Genomic DNA, 18682 nt, shown 5'->3' on the forward strand with positions numbered 1-18682 from the left:
AAGGATGAAATATTGCAATAAATTGGTCTTTGACTTTTCTTATAATGGTATTTTTTAAAGGTGCAGCTTATTACGTGTGATAGAATTATCAGTAAATATTTCTGTACTTTTATTAGCCAAAGTAACTACTCTCACTTGCCAGTTGCATGTTATCATTCAATTTAAATACACTACATAGTTCTTTATTTCCATTTAGTAATACAGAATAATCATATAAAAACAGTGATCAGAGTATTTAATATATTTGATAYGCTCTGATCACTGTTTTCATATGACCATCCTACATAGCCTTTTCAGAAACTGATGTTGTAAGCCATACCACACATGTGCATGCRTTTGTGCGTGGATCTGCGTGCACATGTCAGAGACACACAGAGAGAGCGCAACACATATAGATTGTAATCAATACGTTAGGAGCATAAGTACCACTTTGATTTTCCTTAACATAAAGATATGAAGGAACCCTCAAAGTATAAATGAAACTGTTAAGAGACATGAGTCATGACAAAAGCCTTTAATAAAAGTAGAATGTTGACCTTTCCTCAGGACTTCTACATACCATATTAAAATATAATCACATAGCTTTATTTAAAAATCACTAATTAATTTAGACATCACTAGAAATCACATCTATTTGATTCCTATAAATATTTCTACAACCAAACCTTTTATCACAAGAACTCTGTACAGAGAAAATTCTGTACATATGCTTACACACATATATGTCCAAAGATACTAGAAGATCCATAGGATCTTCCTTAGTCCCAGAAYGAACATAGCCAGTAGTGCTTTTGTTAAGCTCCTGTCTCACAGAATAGGTTTCACTTCTTTACTATAGCAATGTCACCATTTATTAATTAATGGAATGATTAAACATAGTAAMATAATATTATTTTTATAACTATAGTAGTATAGTAGTATTTGTTTTCCCAAAGCCCATACAAATAAAGTTCAGAAATGCTGAAAGGAGAGTGAAATATGCTGAATAATTTATTTGTTATCAGTAATCTTCTCAGGTGTGCTGAAGGATCACCCTTCCCTCCCTTCCTGTATCACAACCTAGAAACAAAAACTGCCCTAAATGAAGTCAATAGGAATCATACTTGGAAATTTGACTTGAAATTTTCCAGAGAAACATGATGAAATTTTATACGTACTTGTTACTATGTTGGAATACTAATGRTCAGGTAATTAGGAGAAAATTTCACTCTAATTAAAAAGCTACATAGGTCAGGAGAAAACAACTAAAGATCAACATTAAGACTGGGCAATCAACTAATCATAAACTAGGAACTGCAACCTCAGAGTGAAATGAACAGTTCTAACTCTGACATGATGGCATAGCTGGTCTGCGTATAGTGGGAAGGTAGAAGAAGAAGAACATGACACAAACCACCACAGCTTATAAAGTTTGTGATCCCAGACTGCTTGGTTTACTCCACTAGAAATCTAACAGTCTTAACTGAGGTCTCTGACTGCCTCAATAAAATACAGTCCTTAGTTTTTTATTTGGCAACTTCTGGTTAAATGAACACCTGGTTAAATGGCATTTGATTAGCTGGCTCTAGCTAAATGCATCCCCATGGAGGTTTTATGCTAATATTGTTCTGCATGAATTATAATTATTATCAACCAATACTGTTACCTTCACTCAGCTTCCTGATATATGTTAAAATAAAACAACTTTCTCAATTCAGCCCATATCAGTTAGAGTATTTCATAACAGTAATTAATATCTGTGCAGCATCTTTAATTCCCATCTGTGTTATTTACTTAWATGCATATTAAATACAGTTTATTCCAGTGAAATGGAAGTCAAAATTAACAAAACTAACACATCTATTGAGAGTACATCAATAAAATGACTTTTTTCTCTCCACTGAGTATAGAAATAAACTTTGTGCAACGGTATCATGACTTAAGTTTTAAAATAAATTTCTTTTGAAAGTGTGAAAGTAAGTTAAGTCTTAAATCCTGTGAAAGTCTTTTCTGTATCTAAGGGCCAGATTACAAAAGCTATTTAAACATCTAACATTTGTCAAGATTACAAGGCTTTAAAACATTTGTTAAATTCTATTTGTATACCTCAGGTATCTAAAATCCAGATGTACCAAAGTACATTTAGGTGCTTAATCCCCATAAATAATCCTCATACAATATTAATCCCAGTATATATGAATACTTGGTTCTTGTGATAACTACAGAAACCACTCAGAAGTGCAAGTAGTGTTTCTAAGGATCCAGAACAGAATGCAGAATATTTTTTCTCACATTTTATTTTATAATAATAATAAAAATAACATGCAATTGGCCCTCAGGAGTATCTTCCTATCTATATTATATTATAAATTTATTGACCATGAACGGATGTTCTCATAATGTAATTACTGCTACTGATTTTGTTAACTTTTTATCCAAAGATTTGTAGTTCTTGGATCAATATGTAAAATATACAACTGCAAGGAGGGGTACTGCCAAAAATTTTAAATTAAAAAAATATACAGATAAAGAATTAAAATCTTAATACAAACAATGAAGCATGGAGCAACTACTTACAATAATAAACAGTAGCTATCCATGAACTGCATGCATCCTTTTAAACTTTTCTAAAATTATTTAGGTTCCAGTTGCTTATTTGGAATTAGACAAATGAACAGCATATCCCTACAGATCCCATCCTCTACTACTTTAAAATGCAGTAAAACAGAACTATTAAATAAATTAAACTAAATTTTAAAATATGTTCCCAAATAGCATATTCAATACACTACACATATAAAAAGTAAACGGAAGAATATAAATTAAATATACACACACACACACACACACACACAAATCTAAAGGGGATCATTTTTTGGAAAGGACAAAAAGGAAATTAACTTCTTATATTATGTATTGATTGCTATTTAATATCTACTGCCTATAAAAATCTTTAAATTTCATCAACAGAAATTTTTTTCATAAGCTTACCTATGTTATGTGGCTTATCTAACACAGTCTAGAAAACTGGATATGAATCTTCAAGGAACAGAATTTGGTATTTTTCAAATGGAATATGAAAAGGTTAAAAAAGGAACTAAAGGGCTTTGGAACTCTGCCAGTGAAGATGTTACAAATCACCTTTAGACCAAACAAAGAAGAAAATTTTGTAGGGCTTTGATATATTCCCACACAGTATTTTCATCAACAAAGTAGGGAAACATAGTACTGATGAATCATGCTTTTATAACACTGTAGCATTACCATTTGGACAAAAAATACAGCATATGTAATTCTGAAATAGAATTAAAATGTTTTTAGTCTGGAATATTAACACAAACACCACAGTTATCCTCTAATAATCAAAGTCAGATTTGGTCTCATGCTTCTAAGCAAATTTAGTGAGAGGAATGAGAAGCTAAAGGTTTTTTTGGTTTCACAAACATATACAAAAAAGGAACCAAAAATTGCTACTCATACCGTCATAAATCCATCCAGTAAACCTGAATCAGGTTTAGGAGGTGCCTGCAATCGCTCCATAGACCACTTTTCAATGATTGATGACACCTGGGTATTTTCCGTATTTAGAATTCTGAATCCAGTCATATTTACACCACTATACCGATAGGGTTCCACATCCAAAGCAAATAAGTCCTGAAAAAAAATGACCATCATGTAAATTCTTTAATATATTGCAATTTGTATTTCWGTCATTATCCGAAGCCTTTGACAGAATTTCAGAAACAAGGCAGAACCAAGTTTGACAATAGCAAGTTCAGATATATGGTCAAGTTTTAAACATGAAGAAATCTCAAACTAAGCTGAAGAAGAAAACAATCATGACTCACTAGGCTTAGCTAAGCACATCATAAACAAATTTGTTGGAAGTTATTCATGTGAAAACTCACGGTCACTCTAAAAGAATTTTTATTGTGAAGGAAAAGCTGAACATAACTAGAACTACATTACAAAGTAGTTTATACTCTTGTCCAGCATCTTTCTCTTTAAGTTTAAAATACTTTCAGTTATTACTGTGGGAAAATAAAAAATCAAAATTTCAGATGTAATTATCTAATCTAAACATACGTACATTAACATCTTAATAAATATACACAGCAGTATTATATATTATAAACATACATAGGTCAGTGTATTAATGAGCTACTGCATTAGACTCTGAATCAATCACTGCAAAACCCACAGAAGACTGCTGTAAACACTGTGACCGGAAAATTTATTTGGCATGACCTCCAGCATGTAAAAAAGAAGCAATTAATTAATCAAAACAACTAAATTCTCATGCAAGCTCCAAAGCTACATTGTAAAATCAAAATATAGGATCTACGTGCATATGTTAAATTATTCTATGATGTCTCCGAATCAAAATAATTACAGTCTCTCCTAAAAAGTTATTGTTCTAATAGGTAAATAAAAACAACAGAAAACCTTGATTTCCAACATGGCTTTAAAAATGAAAAATAAAATGCAAATCAGACCATACTTGAAGTACCACAAAGTACTCAAAGAAACAATTTTCACCAATAGCAAAATGAAAATCTAACAAATAAAACTGCAACATCTAGAATCCATTTTGAAAGACTAATGAGGAAAATTGTATTACATGTAATCCCAGTATCTTTAAAGTCCAGAACTGATAGCACAACTTAACCTGCTAAAGGAAGGTAAATACTTGTGTGGCATATTTTGGTCTTAAATTTCTGATTGACTTCACAAATTATTTTGTTTCCCATTAAACATCCTATTTCCAGGCTAGTGCTTTCCATGAACTTCTGTTTCCTGATTCTGAGATGAAATGCCCTTCTTACCACAAAAGACTAATTTCAGCTAGAACTTAAACAGGTAAGCAATTTTAAAATAATTCTTTTTAGGCGTAGTTTTACCAATGCACATCCTTCTGATTCTTGAAATGACACATATTTTAAGAACCTTACTGAACTGCAATCTAAATAGGCAAATTTCAATACAATGGAAAACAGAAATGCAAATAGCTTTTATTACTGGAGTATTATCTTACAAACATTTAAATTGTTTCTCAGCAAGGCTTACTGGTGATTAGTTAAAAAAAAAAAAAAAAAAAAAGAAAAAAAAAAGAAAGTTCCCAGAAGTATTTTTGTTATGCTTTGGAAGAGCATTCACATTTTAAGTGTTCAGTTCTTAGTATTTTGCTAAATATGAGCACAAAGTAAATTTTAAGTATGATGGTTCCAAGAGTGATCAAATTCCTTCTTAGTTACTTATACAATGGAAAACAATCACATAATTCATAGCCTAGTAAGCTCTAATGGACAATTAAATAAAAGACTGCTAACATTCATACCAAATCAGTCAGGAATCATGCAACAGTGAAGACTTAACACAAGAAATTATGGATAAACAATTCGGAATATATGAGTAAATTTAAAATGTCATAATCCTCACATACAAATAGCAAAAAGAAAATGCAACATTTATAATGAATGGAATTATGAATTATCCATTTAGCCACATTTGAAAGTTAAACATTGCAATGCTACGAAGTCAATAGTTTCCTCCAGTTTCTAAGTTTCCAAGACACCTTGCTGAACAATAACTAAACCACTCGTATGAGATTTCACTGAATGTAATAAAATTCAACAGAAAAAACATCCCATACTGACACCCCATTCCAGTGAGACCTTTTTCACTTTGTCAAGTAATATAATTAACAAAAGTAACATCTTTGTTAGATGCCACCAGTATGTTTTTATAAGCCACTTACCAATGTGGTAAAGATATAGTGATAATATTCTGTCATCATTCCCATAGCCAAAGCCTAAATAAAACCAAACAAAAGATTAATGTTTCTGAGGTCACATAACACATTTTTATCACATTACATGGGAAATAAAAAGCTACAGAAGAACACTACTGGGATCAGACTATAGGTTTGGAATTATACTAAAATAAGGTCAAGCAAATCATTTCTTAGCAGTTAGAACAGATTACCAACTATTAAAGTATCTTATAAATCAGACCATCTGATAGAAAGAATATTATTAGACTGTTSAGTGCAGTAAACGTGAAAGAGATTGTAGTTTTACGTACTAATGGATGCATTAAGTTGCCACACGCAATTTGAGATGACAGTATTTTCATTCATTGTTGAACCCTCTCCTTAAAAAGAATAACCTTAGAAGAAACATTTTTCTACTTTGATGAAAAGTATTACTCATTTAAAACAAGGATCCAAGATTATCTTTGAGGTGTGTGTTTCCAACTTTGAAAGAAAAGATTCTTGATTCAAATTCTGAATAGCAAGATAAATGCTAGTTCAGGAAAAATCACTATTATTATTATTATTATTCATTAAACTCTAATATCTATCAAGTATCTGCTTCCATCTTGCTAACTATATAATATCAAACAGGTTCTGATCAACAGTACATTTTAAAATTTCCATACCTTTTTGTCAATGGAATAAGAGTGATGTTTTGTAGATGTAATTTTAAAGCAATAAGCGAGGGATGTCTCATCATTCCTATTCATTAAAGGCACTTGCAACTGAAACTATGTAACATAGTATCTTTTCACTCTGCACAATACCTTAGTCTAGCATGATTTATTCAGCCATTTTAGTATTACAGTATTTTTTACAGATTTTTTATCACTGTAAAGCTATACAACCTCCTTTAAGGAATTATCAATAGAATTCTTTGTTAAGTTTTTACCAGCCACACCTCCTTGAACACACTATCGTACAACCATCACAACAGCAGGCAAAATCTGTATGCAAAAGAATTTTTAGACGCTTAAGGTTGTGGAAACTTTTTCACTTGTGACATTTTCTGAGAAAGGAAGAACTAACTAATCTATATAATCTTTTCCAAAGAAAATTGAAAAGTAAAAATAAATTTGAAATATCAACAGCAGATCAGGTTTTATAATATTTTAGATAAGAAATTTGGGCAAAAACTGCAACAATACCTTTCCAAAGGATGCCTATTCCTGTGTATTCCAAACTCTACAACAATATTTAGAATTATAGTATAGTTTGCAAACTGCCATTTTAGTTTTCTTAAAAACATGAAAACCATTATCTCATGAAAAATATTACAACTTCATTAGAAACTGCACAACTAAAACCASTGAAAATGTTTTATAATACAGGATTTTTTTCTTCTTTTTTAATAAAGCCATGGAACTCTATATGGAACTCATTTGCAGTTGTCTGTATCTCCTACCTATAATCAGGTCTTTCATTCTCCACACAATTTCTACACAAGACATGACCTAAGCACATCTGTAATTTTAGATTTTGTTATGCACTGTTACTGATAAATCCATGTCAGGTAGTTTCTCTCAAAATTCATTTCTAACCTTCATCTTCTCTCTCCACTCAGCTTCCATATCTGTTTTCTTTTTCTATAAAGGGCACATCATCACAGAAAATGCATTGTCTGTTTTCCAGGTTTTCTGTTTCTCTCACTCTTCTTACTTCTCAAAACACCTCACTCCTTTTTTTCTCTTCAAAACATTGCCATTTTACTTCCTTCATTATTCCAGTGCTTCCCTAACCTTAAATCTTGTCTGTTTTCACTGGTTGCCTGGTGATGTTACCACTGAGATTTGCCTTAATTTAATTATGCTGTGTGGATGTGTGCCCCCCACCACAAAAAAAAAAAAACTTTCATGATATATTTTTGGCCAGAAAACAGTAGTTCTCATTTCATTGGCCTCTCAAAATTTATTTTCTACAAGTTTTCTTCCCAGTTTCATTCTTTATCCTTGCAAACAATTATCCTCCCAAGAAGAAACTCCTTGTCATGCCTCTGAAAGTTTGTCCTTTCAGTGCTTAACTAATAGCTTGCAGATTCTTAAATTATTTTTTACAAAAAAAATATAAATACTATATTTGGAATCACTAAGTGACAACAAATATAGTCCTTTTTGTCAATTCTGACAGTAAGAACTCRCATTCAGCTGTATGAATATCAAATGTAGACACATTAAAACATAGTAATATTGGAGCTGATTGGAAAGCTTAAAAAATATAGAAATTTATATGAAAATTTGAACATTCTCAAAAGAATTCTTCCTRCAATTTCCTTCTATAGTCCTTAGGATAAGCAGAGAAGTTTTCTAGAACAGTTTATAATTTCATTTAAAGAGGCTGAATGGTCATCCTTAGGTCCTGGGCCATGATTAAAAACACAATACTTTTAACTTTGTTCCCATTTGCCTCTAGTCATATCTGTTTTTCACAATGTTGCATACTGTGAAAGAAATGTTTCCTTTCACCTGAAAACGATGAGGTACAATATAATTAATGTACCTCAATGGACTTAGTGTTACAGCTTTATACTGCCACTATTATATACTTTTCATCTGCACTTTTAAGATACTGAAATAATTAAATGCACATTCAGTGATTTGGGCTAAATAGACTAAATATCATGGCTTATGCATAATGAAGAGCAAATATCACTGACAGAGGTTTGAAATTTCTAAGAATTCATAAAAGCATTTTAATCAATGCACGATAAAGAAACGAATAAGGATAATATACATGTAYGTTCACTAGTATTTGTTTAGCATTTTAATTCCTCACACAAAAATCCCCCAGAGTTCCTTTAATTAGATGTGGGGTTTTTTTCAAATCTTAATGTGTTTACTTTCTAATTCAAATCAAAATGATATAGCATGATGGTAAATACAATATAAACATGAATTAAAATCAGTGAAAGCTGAGCATTAGAAATGTAGAATACCGTTTTGTTTCATCTCTCTTATCACAAGGCATAGCTCAATTAAAAACCTATGAGAAAAATGGCTTCCAAAAACGAGAAATTCTCAGTCTCTGGGGCCAGCTTACTAAAGGTGAGTTACAAGGACACTTCTTTTGCATATTCTCTTTTGCATATTTCACCTTTACAGCAAGCTTTCTATAAGCTTTCCTTTGCATACCGCTTGCCACCTTCTCTGATGATAGTTTTGGAAGACACCAGTGGAATCTGCTTCTTCAGTAAACAGAGAGTAAATATTTGGGATTCTGCTAAATTTTACCTATTTATCTTGTACAGAACAGAACAAGCACCTTTGCAGAGCACCTATCTAGGGGTACTCAGCCACTCTGCACTCCTATTATTGGCACAAGAACAATATGACTCTAAAAATATCTATTACTTGTATCAATGGAACATCTTAATGTGGTCATCTAGTACAGAAATTAATTTGAAAAGGTATTCAAGTGACCTACTAAATCAGAACAATGCTAGGTTTTCTATTGTTAAAAGATAATATTCAAATCTCAATCATCTGATTACAAATATACCATTCAGAAGCTGCAATTAAAAAAAAATCATTATATAAAGGTATATTAAACAAGTATTTTAAACCTTGGCATCAATTCTYCAAAGTACCAAACCTCCATAGCTGCAATACTCATTTTTTATCAAATGAAGTGTATGGGGAAACACCTTTCCCCCTGTACATGGGCTGATTAATCTGCTTCTTTAGAAATCATAATGAAAGTAGCTATCGTTATAGTCACCAATAAAATTAGCTCTGAAGTTCTCGGCTGATTTTCAGTTAGGCCTCAGTAAACCTGATACACAATTCTCCTGCTTGTTTAATGCTGTTAAGATTGGGTATTACTTGTATTTGTTAGGGATGAAGAAGATTAAGCTATCTACAACAAAATAAGGATTACCTGTTTCAAAATGCCTGCTGCCATTTCATGGCTGCAGTCAAAGATTACATGGAATTCCTTGCCTCTTTTCATCTCCTTTAGCAATGGCTTTGCATCTTTCGTGTCAGCTGGCAACTGACGAATTTTTAGTCTCAGGTTGTACCGTGATGGAGCCTTGATGAGCTCTTGTAATCGAATAAGGCCTTAAAGAAAATACAGGAGACAAAAGAAAAGAAAATTATTAAAACTAAAAGCTGACCTTGCTAGCAGAGCAGCTTATTATGAACATTCACAATTTCCTGAATTTCTCACTCTTCCCAACATGCTACAGCTAATAAATAGAAATCTTATTTATACACACACACACACACATATATATACACATATACATACACATCTGCAATCTCAGTACTTTCTTTTCACAGGTCTTTTCTTCTCCCTTATTATTAACAGACAGTAATGATCCTCAGTTCGGATTAGTTTCAAATTTAAGGTAAATCTGCCTGTAGCATTATCATGGAACTATGACATTTCTCTTGAAAGAATGCATATAATGATTCTGATTCAATTAAAGAAGTATCCTAGACTGCAGGCAGACTAGCCATTCTCTTAGCTAATCTGTCAGGTTTACATAGTTCATTTCAGCACTGTAGTATATTCTCATATAATCTATGTGATACTACTAAATAAATTCTTCTTTCTTGATTATACAGTTAACAAAACACACTTCAGCAGCAGCAGCAAAAAGCATGAATGGATAACACATGGCATTGCATTCCTCTTCAGTACACTACAATTCCACTTTGAATTATTTCATCATTACTTCTACTTAGTTTTTACTATGGAGTTAACATGCATAAGCATTTTTCCAAAAATATTTTGGTTCACATCAGCATGACAGTGCATGGTATAGCTTTAAAATTGGCAAAAAAAAAATGTACTCTACTGTGCTAACCTCTTTGCATTGGAAAATATTCCACTAAGTGGCAGGAACAAGGGTTCATCGTATGTTCCCAGTGCACACATAACACACCCAGCCACCAAAAAGAAAATGGGAGTTCTACTTAGGATTTCAACTAAACAGCATCAAGGCCTAAATGAATATCTGAAATTACTTACTTCTTTCCATCAAAAATATTAAGGGAAATGACTTATTAGTACTTACTAATCCTGAAAGCTATYCTATGATATCATCACAAGGAGCATTGTGCAGTATAAAAAAACTGATAYTTTATTTTATCTCTTATTATTCTTCCTGGTTACAATTGGATGTCAAAGTTGTCTTGATTTCAGGAAAATATGCTCTTGTAATGGTATATAAAACTATTCTATGGCCTCAGTAAGAATGTGATAACCTTTGACAGGGAGTTCAATTTTGTTTTATACATAACTCTTTCCCAATACACAGTAGTCTTTTAATAACATAATACTGAGAGAGTTCTGAGTTTTTGTTATGAAGCTTCAAGTTTTAAAAGTTAACTCTAATTACTTCAGCAGAAGCAGACTATTTGAATATATGTGAAAATAAAAACAGTCTTCTATTTCATCATCCTCTCTTTTTCAACTCTGCCTAGGATCCACATTTTCCTCTCAACAGCTTCTGCAGAAATTATCTGGAGCAAAAAGCATAATATAAATATTATATTATTTTACTCAGTTAAACCTTCCTAAATTAAGAGTGCAGGTGCAGGCATCTGGCAGCGGACTCCAGTAGACCTCTTATGCCCAAGGGCAGAGTGGGGAAGTCTGTAGGTATCTATGAACCCACAAAAGCTTTGAGCACTCTACACAAATGCATCTTCTCTGAGGGATTTATGACAGGAGATAGAAACAGTGGCTAACATCATAGTAGAGTTCTAACATAGGTCTAGACTAGCTAGGTGTTCTGGAATAGCTTTTCCATGAGGATAACCTTGTGAAGTAGTCAATTTAAGAATACCAAGTAAGCTTCTCACTTGCTCTAATACCCATGCATCTTCCATTTATGAACTCTTACAAAGCACAAGAGTAGCAATATGGGACGGGTAGTATGATAGACTGCCTGAAAAAAAAAATAATTAAAAAAAAAAAGAAGAAGAAGAATTCAAGGGTTTTGAGGCTCCACTGATTAAATATGATTCAGAAGGCAGGCAAATAGAAGTCTTTCAAACAGCCAGGTCAGTTCAAATCAGGTAGTGCTGCAAAATGCATTGCTGCATAACAGACAAACTACATATGAGTTGCCAGTAAGTGAACTGGTGGTACATACCTATCTGAATCAGTCACATCACCCTGTACAATAGGGTGATGACACATGGGGAATAACAATAACACAGGAGGGAAAAAAGGCAAACTTAGGAGACTGGAGAGGGGAGGAAAAAAAAAGAACAAACGAACTTGAATGTATAGAGATCTTCAGCACCTTCTATTGCTGAAATACTCAAAAATAGCAAAAGAGACAGAAGCAGCTTTACTCTCTTATGCAGTGTTCTCGACTCAGAACAACTTTAAGATGAAGTTTATTATGTTTACGGAAACAATTATTAAATTAATTTGATCATGTTAGACATAAAAAAGTTGAACTTCATGATCACTTCTATGTAAGTAGCAAATTCAGTATTTTTCTTATCCCAAGGGTTAAAAGGAAATCTGATTGTTCTTTCTTGATCACATGCTATTTGTTCTTTTAAAGAATTGTTTACTTATAAGGGCAGAGTGTCTAATTTTTATGCCTTACTCATACTCTCAAGTGTTAAATCCATCACTGAATTTGGAGACAGGAAGGGTATTTAAGATTGTGAGGGAACATTAAGATGGGCCAGAAGGAATGAAAAGAAGGCAGCTACTTTTCTCTGTAGCAAGTGTAAGAAGTTAAAAAAAATATTGAATAAATGTAAGATGTTGTAAATAGACAGCTCCCTTGATCTAGCCACATTACTTGCACAGATTTTTTTAACATTTTGTTTTTTTACTGTAGGTCCAATGATTGTTACCAAATGGCGAGAAGCATTTTGTGATTAGAGGAGCTTTTGAAGTTGATGTCTTGCAATACTATTCTGATATAAGTATATATTGTATGGCTGACAGTGACTGCAGGGAGTGAGAGTCAGCAATTTAAATAGTTTCTTCCAAGCTTCATTCTGCTTCAGAGCATTATCCAAGAAGGTGAGCAAAGTGGGCACCTCCATGTTCTCCTTATGAGCCTAAATGGCCTGTTCAAGAATTAAAAAAAAAGGAAATCTTTCTCTTCATAAATCTTGCCATGGTAGGGCTTCCACAGAGAAACAAAAAATCCATCCAAAATTTGAAAAAGATTAACAGTTGCAGGAACTAATACCAGAGCAATTAAAATCTGTCAGTGAGAACCCTCTGGTAAGTGCAGTGTCTGAACAAAAAATCAGTCAGAAAACAAAACTATTCAGGAATGTTATTCCCTTCAGAGTATCAGTAAAAGATTTCTGGTGACAGTGAGAAATTCTGGAGCTTAAACATGAAATACTATGTCAAATATGGATGAAAACAAGGGCAGCATCTACTGGCATCACTGGATGGAAACAGATACCTACAAAAAATAAGTTTCTAAATTCATAACCTGAAACTGCTAGAATTTTGAGGAAGTACCTCTATAAGCAAAAAGGAGAACTTTAAAGACAATTGATACTTGTTATGTAATGTACAAGAACCTTATGATCTGTTGAAGAGATGGAAAGCTCTCTACAACACAGGTTGGGGGAAGTTGGCCTAGGTTTAATTTTTTTGTGTGATGTGAACACCAACGGAGCAGAGCAGTCCTGATGTGTTCATGCATCTCTGCCAGAGACAGAGACTGCTAATCGATATTTTCTGATAGCTACAAAGTATTTTACCTAGTGCACAGAAGTTTATCCATTAAGAAATACACAAGATAGAAACAATTGAGCCATACAGTCTGAAGRGTTTTCCCTGGAGTCCAAAAGCAATTGCATGTGTGTATAACAGGGGCTACATATTGCTTGCTAGGTGAATCTATGCATCTGAGAAAGAGATGATAAGCAAAAAACATCAAAGTATCACTTCATGATAGGAGCAGGGACACTACAGAAACAATCAGAGGAACCTGAAAAGAGATAGGAGGAAAACCATAAAATACACACATCTCCAGTGCACTGACTGGACCTTAGTGCTGGTGCAGTATAAAGGTGAATGAAAGCATATGAAAAAAAAATATTTAGGGCTTCTAATTTTCAAGATACATACATAGTAATCATTGAATTTTCTCAAAACATATTTTAAAGAAAAAGCACATCTGAGACATAAAATTCCAGATATTTCAAAGCTAAGTTTTTTTCTCTTGTCCTCATCAATGTAAAATAAAAAAAAAAAAAGAAGAATTTTAAGCTTTTAATGTGTAGTATTCTTGTTCGTAYTTTCAGTGTGTGCCCTAACATTTAATTACAGTAACAACTACAGTTAACACATTTCTATTTGTAGGATTTTGATAGCGTATTTTTCATTGTCTCCTCTGGATATGCATCCCCAGTAATATTTATTAAGTTCAGATGAATTATGCTGGCCACAWAACATATTATAGTCTACTAAATGACTCCCTTTGGTAGTCCACTGGGCCATCCATGACAATAAGTATTTGTTCATTCTCAATCACACATAAAATAAATCCACAATGGCACAAATTCAACAGTTTCCAGCTTGCTAAGCTCCCTCGGGAACTATTCCGGAGAGCAAAAATCTCTGACTTGCAGAGGCTGCCGCCTCCTGCACAGAGTCCCACAGATATGGCACTATGGAAAAAACACAGTGCAGGGAATTATCCTGAAGCTATGGCAGAGGCAGTAACTCTCACAATAATTACCCTACAAAGAAACACCTCACAGAACAAAAATCATACAGTGCTTAGCGTGCCGCTGTGGGGTGCTTTTAATTCTGCATAAGAGCACAGGCTGGTAAAGTGCTGAGAAATACCATCTCCTCTTTAAAGTATCTGTGGGATTTGAGAGTCTGGATGCTAGTCCAGCTTTTTCAGATGTAGCTCACACTTCAAAAGAAAACTCTACCAAACATAAAGCAAAAGCTCAAAGTTTTCTTCCACACCGTTAACTAGGAACTAGATAAAACCTACAGTTGAATCTGCTACTCTCATTTTTAACAGACCTGACAAAATACAGTTTGTTTCTAATATCTGTGATGCATTATTTGCATTAGGTGTAGAACTATGGCACATGAGGAGAATTTCTTTTTTTCCGACCAGAAGAAAAACTGCCAAATGAATTCCCTCAGTAAAAATCATATCATTAACCTGAGAAACAAAAGTACCTATTCGCTTTACCCCCACCTCTCCGTTACACTCGCGTGAAGGTAATAGAGTTGAGACTTGCTGGAGATTATTGCCTGTGACCAGCAGGAACCAGAAGGGCTGCGAAGAACCAGGGGGAGCGGCCGGGTGTCCGACCAGCATGCGCCGGTTCCAGCCAGTTCCAGCCGGCTCTAGCCGGCTCTGAAGCCAGGGTAACCAAGGCTGTGGGGGTGAGGAGGTGAACATGGGTGCCAAAAGAAAACGCTCAAAAACATTCAGAAAAGAAACCCGACAGGTTGGTGCGAGGGTTTTGCAGGGAGAGGGGCGCCCTGCCGTGGTGGGTATGTAAGCCCCTGAGGGACTGCGGCCACGGGAGACCCAAGCCGGGCCCATTACTGCGGCCCATGTAATAGTAGAAAAAATATGGCATGCAAAGAAACAGAAAACTGTTAACGCAGAACACCTTCAGTCTCCTCCGCTACCCATCACCGCACTGGAGAAATCTTGGTGGATCAAGTGTAACTTGTGAATACACAGAAACTATTGTCTYCTACAGCAAAGGAAGACAAGCATTTGTGACAAGCATTGAATAAGAGTCCCTGACTTAAGACAGTTTTGTCTGCAATGTAGTCTGACCATTTTGAATAATTTTTTTTTCCTATCTTTTCTAGGTTAAATACTAAATAGTAGCTAAAAAAGTTACCTAAAAAAAAAAAAAAAGAAAAGGAAAGAAAAGAAAAAAATCAAAGTACTGAGAAGATCTATCTGCAACCTGAAAGAACAAGCTCCCACATGTTACGGGTAACACCTGGGGCCAGGTGGGGACAGTAATGTTTTCTGACAGCTGGGGGTCACCTCTCTTCTCTTCCCACCCCTCCAGAGCAGCGTCATTTCTGTAGGAAGTAGGTGCATGGGCCAAGAAGTAACCAGAAGTATCCAAACACCACACAGTTCAGGAGTAAACAGGGAATCCACATAACATGTAAATAACTTATGCCACTGTGCTTGAAGTTTCATTTTCCACAGTCAGTTACAGCATGTGGTACATTTAAAGCTTCCCTCACTAAAACTTGTGTCCTCTGTTTATCAAAATGAGATCTAGCTTGTTTAGACTGTTTCTCACAGTCCTGAATTCGCCAGGTATTGCAAGACACAAAGTAGTTCCTTGTTCACTTAAATTTTAGATGTTGCCAAATTTCTTTYATCTGTATTGTTACTTCTTCCTCATGCTATTACAGCTCATTTGGATGACTGAAGCCCCCAAGGCTCTCGACGGACTGCTCCCTCTTACTGTGTCCAGTTCATCCACAGGGCTGCACTGTTACCTTTCTACCCTCCGTGTATATGAATAAAAGCGTTAGATACAGGGTAACTTTAGGTCAAAAAACACTGAGTATTTATACATTAACTATTCTTAATTTTCTGAGKTAGTGGAAGTCACAAAGGAACATTCTCTACTATTGTCTGTTAAACATATGAAATGGACCAGATGGTTACTCAGGATCAGACTAGCCAGTGGTTGCACACAGAGAAATAAGTTTCTGGATTAACAATTTCAAAAAAGCACTTCCTATAGCTCTTTCTAATCAGAAAAAAGAGGTAACAAAGCCTCCAATGAAGAGAGGAGCAAACTAGGAGAGCTGCAAGGACAGTGAAGCTAAGGACAAAACAATTCATTTCTTCACCATGCTTTTGAGGAGATATTTGTCAACACAAAAGCACAGATTTCAGCCTGGGGCATTTTTATATAACTTGATTTACAATATAAAATGAAATACAGCTCTCAGATGAAATGCTTACCTCTTATTTTATTTCATTACAGGATTCCAGTGTGGTGATAAAAAAATAATAATTTCTGTAGCCATGCTCCTGAAAAATCTATTTTACAACAGTGTAGAAGCAAAATAATTGCTGCGTTTAGGAATGTACTTCCTGCAGTTTCTTTCACCAGGGATACCTTTTTCCTGTCCCTTTAAACTCTCAATTCCTTCTTTTAGCAACCACTGTGATAGAGTCTTACCTCTGAATGGCTGGGAAGAAGGCGGTGTGAGTAACTCTTTTCAGAAGCTGCCATCAATTCATCTTTAAGGAGAATCCTGAAGGAGCAGTTTGTGAGCTCTCCAGCTGGCAGCTTCCTCCAAAGAGATCAATCACATTACCTCCTCGACATGTTCAACTTCAACCAGTCCAGGAAGCAAGAGTCCCAAGTTTGTTTTAAAACCTGTGTCTCCAGCTCAGCAGTCTTGCAAGCCATTGCTACGCCACCTGGCCAGCTCATCAAACTATTTATCATTTCCATTAATGCTGCCTTTGTGCTGCACAGGAAGAATACAAGCAAATGTACTTTGCAATAGGCAGAACACATGAACCTTTTTCTGTACAAAAGAACACTAATTCTCTTTTAAAGGCTAGTCCTATCTTCTAAATCTCACAAAATTCAAAAACAGTAATATATTTCCCTGTTGAGCTGTCAGGATAGGGGTTTTTTTCTGTTTTCAGAAGAGTCTCTCCTCCCACACCTCTCAGTACCTTTCTCCTCTTCTTCCCCCAACCCCCTCCCMCCCAGTTTTTCTGCTTATGTTTCAGAAAAAATATCCTTGCATTTTAGACTTTAAAATGCATATGAGTAGAAAAGAAGAGAATACCAGTTTATTGGGCATTGATAGCATGCTTCAAATGAACATTTCATTATTAAAGAATGATTCACAAATCTTGAACATCTTGAACAGATTACTTATGAATTCTCAGGAATAGTTCTAGCTGCCTCATCCTCCACTAAAAAAAAAACCTCTAGTGAAGGATTAATTGAGAAAAAAAGAAAAAAAAATCAATCTTTGAGAAATTGCACCTGCTAGCAGGACTATATAAACAGTGAGCTGCTCTGTGCTTCTTTAGTTATAAGGGCATGATACAGAAACATCATTAAGAAAAGTACAAAGAAGAAAATAGAAATTAAGAAAAGGAAAGATTGATGGAGCATTGGCATGTATTCATATTTAGCCTTTCTACTACATTAAGATTATTTTACCCAATGCTGCCAATATACAGCAGTTTTAAAATTGTCATCAGTTATATTTAAACCCACTTAAATACAGGACTAAAAAGGTATAAAGTGTCCTTAATAGARAGTGTGCTTTAAGAAAGAAACTTTGAGATATTTAGTCCAGAAAATTTTATTTACTTATTGTAAACACATTTAATCCAACTCCTTGTTACTAGCTGTAGCATTTTTCTTCTGCCTTGTAGTCAGAACACAGGCATTAGACAGTAATCAGAACACTACCTATATACACACACACGTATATGACACTGCATTAGAGGTTTATGCTGCTTTCAATTTGCAATATTAAAAATACTCTGTAATTCAATGAAGGTGACATGAAGTTCAAAGTTCTCTCATTTTATGCTGACATAAATATTTTTCTATTGTTCATCTTGATTCCTACCAGAAAAATGATAACAGTACATCACTAAAATGAAGGAAAAATATCTAATAACTAACTTCAGTAGCTATCTTGCCAAAGTAAATCCTATTTAACAAGACCCTTGTCAGTAGAGCTGTTCTGTTTAGAATAATTTCAGCTGAAAAWTTAAAAACTGGATTCATTAGGGCAAACCTAGATACACTAGTCACCTATGACAATAACAGTATTTGCCAGAATTAACTCTGAAAGTTTATTTGTATGCCAAAATTTCCCTCGAGGAGGATGGGAAGAGGTGTAAAAAAATGTAGGGGTATAGAGGAGGCTCTGTAGCTTCAAACTACC

General features: G+C 34.3%; 1 protein-coding gene across 1 annotated transcript in view; it reads right to left on the reverse strand.

Moving 5' to 3' along the window:
- Nucleotides 1–18682, reverse strand: part of GRIK2 (glutamate ionotropic receptor kainate type subunit 2) — a 414190-nt gene that overhangs the window by 247091 nt on the left and 148417 nt on the right. Inside the window, exons 4-6 of the mRNA XM_085306980.1 lie at nucleotides 9668–9849; nucleotides 5738–5791; nucleotides 3460–3633 (exon numbers count right to left, since the gene is read on the reverse strand). Of these exons, the coding sequence (XP_085163106.1) occupies nucleotides 3460–3633; nucleotides 5738–5791; nucleotides 9668–9849 (410 nt within the window). The remainder of the gene's footprint in view (nucleotides 1–3459; nucleotides 3634–5737; nucleotides 5792–9667; nucleotides 9850–18682) is intronic.

The sequence above is a fragment of the Rhea americana genome, unplaced genomic scaffold, assembly GCF_003343005.1.
Source record: "Rhea americana isolate MKP2758 unplaced genomic scaffold, rheAme1 scaffold_25, whole genome shotgun sequence".
Classification (NCBI taxonomy): domain Eukaryota; kingdom Metazoa; phylum Chordata; class Aves; order Rheiformes; family Rheidae; genus Rhea; species Rhea americana.